Here is a 10,978-nt window from a genome sequence, read left to right as displayed (position 1 = left end):
TTGTATGTATTTTACCTATTTAACCTAAATGAAACATTTAATTTTCAGTTTTCTGAAATGCTCCTTAAAGATTTTTACTGACTTGTATATAAAACAATTCCACATATTAGAGTATGATAATCAATTACCAATATTATTTTTATAGTCAACTTTATGATACAAAGAATGCACTTGCCACTTGATCATAGGAATTGAAAACTATAGTACAGTTGTTCACTTGCATTTTGTTAAAAATGCCATACGATGAATAAAGATGAATTTGATTAGACAAAAATAAACCATCTTCATCAAAGTTTTGCTATAATTTTCATGGGATTACCTCCAAATAAAACTCTTCTATCACCAATAAACTCCAGTGAGGTCAGTCCACATTCTGACTTGCCAGAAGTGAACCATGTCATATTATGCTCAGTGAAAAGTCAGTGAGAGAAAGACAAATGCCATATGATTTCACTTATATGTACAATCTAAAGAACAAAATAAATAAGCAAAACAGAAATAGCTTCATAGATACAGAGGACAGACTGACCGTTGTCAAAGGGGAGGGTGTTGGGGGACTGGATGAAAAAAGATGAAGGGATTGAGAAGTATAGATTGGAAGTTAAAAATAGTTTGTAGGAATGTAAAGTATAGCATAGGAAACATCCTATATAATAAAAGGCTAATATGCAAATCAACCAAATGGCAGAATGACCGGTTGCTATGATGCATACTGACCACCAGGGGGCAGACACTCAAGGCAGGAGCTGCCCCCTAGTGGTTAGTGCATTCCCACATGGGGAGCGCTGCTCAGCCAGACGCTGGGCTCAAGGACCCCTCCACAATGCTAAGGACCCCTTGGGGGATGTCCGTTGAGGGGTCCCGGACTGCAAGAGGACTCACACCAGGCTGAGGGTCGCTCCTCACCCCCCCACACCACCAATGCACAAATGTTGTGCACCAGGCTTCTAGTAGTCAATAATATTGCAGTAACTACATATGGTGCCAGATGGGAACTGGAAATATTGAGGGGAAACACTTTGTAAAGTATAGAATTGTCTAACCACTATGTTATACACCTGAAAGTAATAATACAAAATAATATTAACTATAAACTGTAATTGAAAAATAAAATTTGACTATGCCAGATGCAAGATTAAAATGTTTCATTTATATCCCTTTTCTTTAAAAGACAAATAGTAATGACAAAAAGACATTGTTTTGGGGGAAAGTATACATTTTACAAGGCTTTTACATCTTTCTTTGTAAAATGACCCCCAAATGCTGCTTATATAGCAGCATTTCTCCTCAGTTGCATTTTTTTCTTTGCTATTAAATTTTCAGTATTTGGCAGAAAAAGATGATTATTTTAGTCGATCTGTCTTTGGAAATTATTGCCTGTTTTTTCTCATTGTGCATGTGTGCATGTGTATGTTTGAATAGTTTCGATATATAACATACAATATCATTTTTGCAGAGAACCACACTTGATGGTATATAATCCAAGAAATGAAGAGAGGGTAGTTGACAATGTAAGAAACTTGAAGTCATTGGGCCCACGTCAAGGGAATGGTGAGTTCTAAAATCACTAATAGCCAACACTTTCATAGCACTTATGTGCCAAGGGCCATTCTTAATTCTTTATTTATATTAACTCATTTAATCTTGTATTTTAACTCATTTATGAGCATTATTATCTTTAGTCCCATTTTATAGATGATTGAACCAGAAAGATATTATGTAACTTACTTGAATTAATTATTTAGTGGTGGGCCTCAGATTTGAACTCAGGTGATATTACTCCAGAGTCTGCTTTTAACTGCCATGTGTACCCCTTTTGTCCTTGTGGTTAAATGTTAGAGGTTACCTGATCTTGAGCTTAAAGATGTATACCCAGTGCATATTTGTGATTTATTTCTCTTTTTTCCTGCATGTTGGTTAATTTAAATATATATGTTTCCGATTCATTTTCCTCATGGTCTACCATCCCGAGATACAATACTGAGTATTCTTTTAATAATTTCCCCATTTTTTCACTCAATTCAGTTTTTTATGATGTGGTAGCTGCATTTCTATTGAGAAATCATGATTTTAAAGCTGCTTCCTTATTCTTAAAATGATAATCAAATTAAATATGTTTGGCTAAATTTTGGCATCAAGTTAGTGGTAGGGTCACAGGTACACTTCTGTAATAATACTTACTGGCATTTGCACTTGATTTTTTGCAATGACCTTTGTCAACTCTAGGTGCTTTTTCAAATAAATAAATTCTGTTGTCCTTACAGTAGTTTTATTCTGTTTTCCTCTTTTATTTTTTTCCCTATCCTGCATACTTATATAAATCATCTTTTCGTCAGGTCATAGATATTGATGTCAGTTTTGAGTAGGGGAAGGATAATACAAAATAAACATTCTCCTTCTACTGACTATTCTTGAAAAAAAGTGGCCTGTCCATTCATTGACACTTGGTTAGCATCATAATCAGGTATTTTTTATGATGGACTGGGCAATACATTCAGTTATGATTCTAAGTGTCCGGGCCTGACAATTATTTGGAATAATCATTACATTTTGATTTGAAATTCAGTTAGATGATGGTAAAGTAGGTATAACCCACCAAAAAAAAGTGAAAAATAGAAATTTGGATTTCTAAGTCAATAAATTAGAGTTTGTTATAGGGATTTCATTTAAAATATATTTTTAGGTTGATGTACCTTCCTTTGGAAAGTGTTTCTATTGCTTAATTGGGATATATCTCTATTCAGTGGAAAATGAGAAATAAGAGAAGGAAATACATTTAGGCCAAGGACCATTTCTTATATACTTCTTATATATCACTAGAGGCCCGGTGCACGAAATTTGTGCACTGGGGGTAGGGGCTGGGGGTCCCTCAGCCCGGCCTGCACCCTCTTGCAGTCCAGGACCCCTCGGAGAATGTCTGTCTGCCACAGTCAGACATCCCTCTCGCAATCTGGGACACCTTGCTCTTTAGCCCTGCCACGGAGGTGGGAGAGGCTCCTGCCACCGCTGCTGTGCTCTCCAGCCGTGAGTCTGGCTTCTGGCTGAGTGGTGCTCCCCCTGTGGGAGTGCACTGACCACCAGGGGGCAGCTCCTGTGTTGAGCATCTGCCCCCTGCCAGTCAGTTCACATCAGAGAGATGGGTCGTTCTGATTGTTCCACCATAACGGTCGCTTAGGCTTTTATTACATAGATTTGCTAGTGCCAAGGACCATTTCTTATATACTTCGGTGCTCATAGCAGCACTGAGAGGAGTACTTTTCGTACAGATATTAAATATACTTATGAGCCAAATAAATGAGAGCAAAGGCTGATATGTGCCTCTTCCATGGTTCCTAATCACATGTGCTTAATTTTGTAAATCAAAAAAGTTAATAATTATTTATCATTGAGAAAAGTCACTCATGTAGAAAATACATATTCTTATAATTAGTTGCATTGTATTTGGGGAGAATAAAAATGAAAATTATATATTTAATATGGGAACCTTGCAGCATAATATGAGATGTAACTATGATGACCAGTAAATTGTACAGTTAGGCAGGCTTTAAAAACATGATATTTTGAAAAATTGTTAGTATACAGATTTACCTGGCAACATGATTTTTTGCCTGCATTTCTTTTTCTTGCCTTTTTTTCTTTTTTTAACGGAGGAACTAGTTTAAATATCTCATGACAGCTTAGGCAATGAAATTGATGTTTACCGTATACATGAAAGTGAGTGATGATAAAACTATAGAGAAATACTTGATATCCTTTCACAGTTTGGCTCCCAAGGCTCACATTTCACTTGTGCTATGCAAGCTACAAGATTGAAAGAGGAGGCCTCTGAGGATTTTGAAGATGGGGGCTAGTTGGTCATTCAGGAGAAGTGATTCTTCTGGGCATTTGAATAGAGGAGCACAGTATATAAATCAAGCGTGTTGCTCAGTACCAGACACATGGTGCATACTCATAAACCCGTGTTTCTTTTCAGATGTCTCATTCCATCTCGTTGCATCATGTATTTGGCTGGCAACTGTTGCTTTGTTGATGCAGACACTGGCAAATGATTTTTGTTTTTAGGAAGTCTGAATTAGAATTAAGAGGAAAAGTAGTACAGGGGAGAGGGGGACTGTTTTCTCTATTTGAACTCTGAGAAGAATAGGTCATTTTTTCCCCAAATGAAAAAAACCACATGATCATTTTTATGTACGGAAATCACTAGTATTGTGATTCAAAACACAGTCCCTTTCAGTGAGGACACTTAGTTAACAACTCAGCCAATATTGATTGTGTTTTTACTTAACTCTGAAAGGTAATGTTTCTGTTGTCTGCCTTATTTAAAACTGATAACATTTGCTGGGATTGCTTCCCCTTAATTTTATGTATAAAATAATAAATGACAGGAGAGAATTGAAATGGAAAAACATAAAGAATAAAAAATATATTTTGAATTTGTCAATTTCTTTTGTCATTCTTAACAATGACTGTGATATGAAGTCTTTACTTATAAGAAGAAATAGCAGTGTTCTATGGAGTGCTTGCTCTGGGCAATATCCTATCCTAATACGCATGTTACATAAATGATAAAGAAAATATATACTGACTCCTAAACAACGTGGGTTTGAGCTCCATGGGTCCACTTACATATTTTTTTTTCAATAATATATAAAAGTATATTCCCTCCCTTATGATTTTCTTAATAACATTTTCTTTTCTCTAGCCTACCTTATTTTAAGAATACCATATATAGTGCATATAACATACAAAATATGTGTTAGTCCATTGTTTAGGGTATCAGTAAAACTTCTAGTCAACAGAAGGCTATTAAGTTTCTGGGGAGTCAAAAGTTATATCTGGATTTTTTTTTAAATATATTTTATTGATTTTTTACAGAGAGGAAGGGAGAGGGATAGAGAGTTAGAAACATCGATGAGAGAGAAATATCGATCAGCTGCCTCCTACACGCCCCCTACTGGGGATGTGCCCACAACCAAGGTACATGCCCTTGACCGGAATCAAATCTGGGACCCTTCAGTCCGCAGGCCGATGCTCTATCCACTGAGCCAAATCAGTTCTGGCTATATCTGGATTTTTAATTGTGTAGAAAGCTCAGTGTCCCTACCCCCTGTGTCCTTCAAGGGTCAATTGTAATACATACTTTCACGTTTTTACATCTGAGCAAACTGAGGCTCAAAGGGTTAAGTAATACGTTGTGATCACAGAGGTTATAATTAGTCAAGCCCACTTACAGATGGGTTCCAGACTTGGGTCTCCATTGACACCAAAGCCCACGCTGTTTTCATTAAATGCAACTACCTGATTTTGTGTAATGAGTGAGCTGACAATTTTAAACCGACCTAAGTTAGTTTGGGGAGGCAAGCATTGCAAACTGAAGTTTTTCTACTTTTTCTTCCCAATACTTGATGATTTTTTCTTTTTCTCTCAGTAGATCAAAATGAAATAACTGTCACTTCAAGGAATACAGAAGATCATATGAAAGACGGAGTGAGGAGAACAGAAATTAATGTAGGAGGTGTTGCCAAAAATAACAATGTGGACATGGAAGTTGACAGACTTCAGGCACATAAAACTGAAACTGATAGACGTGACAAGGAAAATCATCTAGCTGCTTCACCAGAACCAGGCCCAACACTGAATCAACCCGGTGCAGAAAAGACAAAAATGCAAGATGCAGCAATTCAGGCAACTCCTTCCTGCAACAGTTTTGATGGGAATCACCGACATCATCATTTGTCCGACTTCAAAGTTGATGAAAGTGTGCAAACTGCAAATAACAACAAATCAACTCAACATTCGTCTTTAAGTCCACAAGGTTCCGTGGATACCTCAAGAGAATTCAGGAGACAGGGCCCTCTCACTGTACATTCAGAAGATCAGCTCACCATGAAAGATCCAATGTATGCACATGGTAATGATGCTCCCGTAGATGAGATTAATAAAAACTCAACGGCTTCTTATATGAAGAATTATCCACTCTACAGACAAGACTACAATCCCAAGCCAAAACCTTCCAATGAAATTACAAGAGAATATATACCCAAAATTGGGATGACTACTTATAAAATAGTGCCTCCCAAATCCCTGGAAATAGTAAAAGATGGGGAAACAGAAACCTTAGGGTATGAAGATGATCAAGACAGACATTCTTTAGGGAAAAAGCACATGCATGAGAATGTGAAAGAAACTGCAATGCAGACAGAAGATTTTGTTATTTCTGAAAGTCCAAAGGAGCCACAGCTAGACCTTAAACCCAAGCCTGCCCTGAGATCAGAGCATAAGGGGCACAGTGTGGAGGGCGTGCCCCACAGCCCCGCAGCAAATCCTCTGAAACCCACTCCCAGAATGACGAGAGACACTGGCACGGCTCCTTTTGTGCCAAACTTGGAAGATATAAACAATATATTAGAGTCAAGACTTAAATCTCGGGCTTCAAATCCCCAGGCCAAACCAAGTTCCTTTTTTTTGCAAATGCAAAAAAGAGCTTCGGGTCAGTACGTGACATCTGCAGCCGCCAAGAGTGCCCACACTGCCCCTAACCCTGCTCCACAGGAGCTCCCGAGGAAGGAGGTGGAAACGGATCCGAGGCCTCCTCCAGAGCAAACTCCTTCTCCCTCCAGTAAGGCAGCTCGCTCGCCTCCGCAGCCCCACGTTAAAGACGCTGATGGTGGCCTCAGCAGCCAGAAGCCTCCTGAACCCTCTCCTCCTCCCCCTGTGGCTCCCAAACCTGTTTCTCTTCCCACAAGTCAGCTGGCAGCGCTAAACCTGAAGACTCTGACAACGTTCGGTGCCCCGCGACCTTACTCGAGCTCTGCGCCTTCGCCCTTCGCCCTGGCCGTGGTGAAACGGTCTCAGTCCTTCAGCAAAGTGCGCACCGCGTCCTGCAGCGAGGGCGCCTCTGCGCCCGCTCCCAGCCACGCGGAGGAAGGGAAAAGTCCCGCTGTGGACGTCCCACAGCTCGGTGTGAGTAATAAGGTAAATTTTACCTTTTTAAAAAGAAGGGGTTCTTGTACGGCATGTTGATATGTTTGTGTATTAAGTCTGAATTCATATTAATCTATTATCAAACAACCGGCTGTAGAAAAAAAAAGTTTAATACGCAGAATCTGATATTTACTCTCAGAATTACTATCTATAATAATAAAAGCATAATATGTTAATTAGACCAGACGTCCTTCCGCCTGACCTTCCAGATGAAGCCGGGCCATGAGGGAAGCCTGGGTCCTGGGTGCCAGAGGAAAGCTGGTGTTTGCAGCCGGGAGAAGGAAGGCCTACTCTTGCATGAATTTTGTGCATCGGGCCTCTAGTAATTCATATAATTTGGTTGGGTATAAGGCCAACATATAATTATATTCTCAGCAAATATTTTAATTTAAAGTTTCTTTGCTCCTACATTTGTATAATGTACTAGTGTATAGTTCTGACCCTATTTCCCTGGGTTTTGCTTATCTTAATTTGTTTATAGCTTTCTGGATGTTCTGGTTTACTTTATTTTTTTCTCCAATTCTACATAATTGCAAAAATCGTTTTAATTATATAGAAATATAGCCTGGCGGGCATGGCTCAGCGGTTGAGCATGGACCTATGAACGAGGAAGTCACGGTTGGATTCCTGGTCAGGGCACATGCCCAGGTTGCAGGCCTGATCCCCAGTATGGGACGTGCAGGAGGCAGCTGATCCATGATTCTCTCTCATCATAGATGTTTCTATCTCTCTTCCTCTTCCTTCCTCTCTGAAATCAGTAAAAATATTTTTAATACATATATTTATATAAACAGTATCAAAGCCTAGGTAAAATAACCAAGCATCTCTCAGCTATGTGTTTTCTATAATATACAGTTAACCTCAGCTTATTAGATATCTTTACATATAAATAATTTAAAACCAGAGTTTAAATATGCCATTTTCTTAATTTCCTATTTTGTTAATTCAGGGTCAGCTTTTCCAGTTATGTGTATGTTGACCAAAATATCATTTAACTACTATGTAACCTTAATAATTTACAAAAAGAGGGAGTATTCGTTGACTTAGTGTTTGCTCAACTATTACAATTCGCCAGATTCACATAGTCAAAGGAGAGGATGAAATTCACAGAATGAGTTATGATATTCCCCACACAATTTTTAAAAAATACCTTGTGTACTTTTACTCTGATCGTGTTTAAAGAATACTTCCATATTTGTGTGACAGTTCCAGATGTATTTTATACGAATTTTTCAAACATTCCGAGAGTAACAGAACATTAACCATATTGCCAAGTAAAGATTTTTCCATAATTTCAATGCATTATTTATCTTGAAGAATATTTCTTCATTTCACATTTATGTTTATTACTTTGATATAATTTCAGGAAGAGATATATGATGTGAGATTAATTCTTTACTTGGGAATAAAGCCTGTGTTTTTTCTTAGAATGGAATACCTTTCCTAAATAACAGAAGCTTGATTTGGAAAATACAGTCTTTGAGTCACTGCCTGAGCTCTGTTTAACTCACCATTTGTAAAGATATTTATTTGGCAGTTTGAAAAAGACATATTTAAAATTTTTTGATAATAGTTGCCAGTTGAATTAGTTACTAAATATTTATTTCTAAGAAATTGAGTTAAAATTTTAATTCTTAGAAGTTCCTATTATTTACCTTTAGTCCCATGGGAAAAATAAAGAAAACATGGCCATCTCTAGTCCTTCTAACTTCCAGAAACAAAACAAGCCATTACAGGTAGCATAATCATTAACATTTTATTATTAGATGATATGTTGCTATAGTTTCAACCAGTGTGAATTTGCCAATATTTGTCTATTTTGAACCATCAAAAATAATAATTTCACAACCTAATATGTTGGAACTGTGAAAATGGGTTCTTTTTTAGTCTGTGGAATATTTATTTTTAAAATTCACTTGGCTCTCTTAGGCAACTCCGTTAGAGAAATCAACCTTATTTGTCTCAAGGACAGTAAAATTACCCTTTGTTCATGAAACAAAGAGAGGTACTACTTTTCTGCCTTAGCACCCTCCCTATTCAAGAGAAAGGAAATTAATGCCCTCTTTCCAGCTGAGCTCTGGTAGCTGAGACGATTCAGTGGGTGAGGAAATAGAGCTATGTCTAGGAAACCAATGTGGCAAATGGTGAATCCTAAAGCACTATTGATGAAGAAAAAAAAAAGTGCCATTTTTCACTTGGTATTCATATAAATATTTTGCATTTATTGTTTTAGGAAAATAATCCTGCACATAGTGAGGGGAATTCCCAAATACCATCTCCAACCGACTGCCCACCATTCACCCTTAAGAGGCAAAGTTCTCTAACATTCCAAAGCTCTGACCCCGAAGAGTTCCGACAGAGTCTGCTGACTGCAATCCGTTCTGGAGAGGCTGCTGCCAAATTGAAAAGGGTAAGTTTTCTTTATCAGATGGGTGACAGTGGATTTCTTTTCAACACTGTCAGACTAATACTTAGGGGAAATTGTTTCCTGCATTTAAACTTGAATACAGAAGATGTCAGAAGTTACTCTTTTGTGTCAGGGGTCATTTTTGAAGTAAAGTCTGAGAGAGTCTGGAGTCTGACACATACTTTAAAATATGTCAAGTCTGTTTTCCATAACATGGACCAGGTGCACAACATGCCTTTTGCTCATTATTATGTAAGTAGATATAGAAAGTATCTGGACTCTTATTTTAAGAAATTGTTAGCCCGCCTGGCCAGCTCAGCTCAAAAGTTGAGCATGGACCTATGAACCCGGAGGTCACAGTTTGACTCCCAGTCAGGGCATATGCCCAGGTTACAAGCTCGATCCCCAGTAGCAGGCATGCAGGAGGCAGCCGATCAATGATTCTCTCTCATCATTGACATTTCTTTCTCTCTCTCCCTCTCCCTTTCTCTCTGAAATAAATAAAATTATATTTTTTTAAAAAGAAAGAAATTGTTAGTTCAACAGGAAAGATTATTTCGGAAAGATGATTCCCCCGTATTCCAGAGAACCTGCACTAGTGATAGTAACCTGTACTAGTTTCAGTTATGGTTACTAGGGTAATCAAGTTATTACCACATATGGGATTAGACAGCCATGGGCAAACTACAGCCCGTTTGAAATGAATAAAACTATTGAAAAAAAAGACCGTACCCTTTTATGTAATGATGTTTACTTTGAATTTATATTAGTTCACACAAACACTCCATCCATGCTTTTGTTCCAGCCCTCCGGTCCAGTTTAAGAACCTATTGTGGCCCTCGAGTCAAAAAGTTTGCCCACCCCTGGATTAGAATCAGTGGTTCTAATCAGTGGTTCTAGAATCTAGTGGCTCTCAACTTTCCTAATGCCGCGACCCTTTAATACAGTTCCTCATGTTGTGGTGACCCCCAATTTCATTGTTACAAATTGAACATAATTAAAGCTTAGTAATTAATCACAAAACAATATGGAATTATTTATGTGTTTTCTGATGGTCTTAGGTGACCCCTGTGAAAGGGTCGTTCGACCCCCCAGAAGGGGCCGCGACCCACAGGTTGAGAACTGCTGGATTAGATGAAAGTGCCAAAGGTGGGGAGAGAGTTTATATAGGTTAAACCAAAAAATGTAGAGAAAACCTAGAGAACTGAGATAAGACCTAATGTAGATATTCAAGTCCTAATAATGCTCCGCTGGAATTGTTCAGCTCCCCTGTACGGAGGTGTAGGAGAGCTTCGGAAATGGGGCAGATACCAAACAACTGTCACAGGGAATCACTGCAGGTGAGTTTACTCCCTCTGTCACCGTCATCCACTGAAGGAGGACATGGATGTCCGGCTGGTGTGGCTCAGTGGTTGAGTGAAGACCTATGAACCAGAAGGTCACGGTTAGATTCCTGGTCAGGGCACTTGCCTGGGTTGTGGGCTCTATCCCCGAGTAGGGGGCATGCAGGAGGCAGCCAATCTATAATTCTCTTTCATCTTTGATGTTTCTATCTCTCCCTCTTCCTTCTTCTCTAAAATCAATAAT

The 10,978-nt window shown here is 38.5% G+C and overlaps 1 protein-coding gene across 1 annotated transcript in view; it reads left to right on the top strand.

The window, feature by feature from the left end:
* COBLL1 (cordon-bleu WH2 repeat protein like 1) overlaps positions 1-10,978 on the top strand; it is a gene marked incomplete at its 5' end in the record, with an annotated part of 145,816 nt that overhangs the window by 128,538 nt on the left and 6,300 nt on the right. The window contains 4 exons of the mRNA XM_015565778.1: positions 1,324-1,379; positions 1,457-1,551; positions 5,429-6,975; positions 9,218-9,394. Of these exons, the coding sequence (XP_015421264.1) occupies positions 1,324-1,379; positions 1,457-1,551; positions 5,429-6,975; positions 9,218-9,394 (1,875 nt within the window). The remainder of the gene's footprint in view (positions 1-1,323; positions 1,380-1,456; positions 1,552-5,428; positions 6,976-9,217; positions 9,395-10,978) is intronic.

The sequence above is a fragment of the Myotis davidii genome, unplaced genomic scaffold (genome assembly GCF_000327345.1).
Source record: "Myotis davidii unplaced genomic scaffold, ASM32734v1 scaffold59, whole genome shotgun sequence".
NCBI classification, from domain to species: Eukaryota; Metazoa; Chordata; class Mammalia; order Chiroptera; family Vespertilionidae; genus Myotis; species Myotis davidii.
Note: the sequence above shows the minus strand (reverse complement) of the source record. Positions and strands in the feature narration are given on the sequence as shown.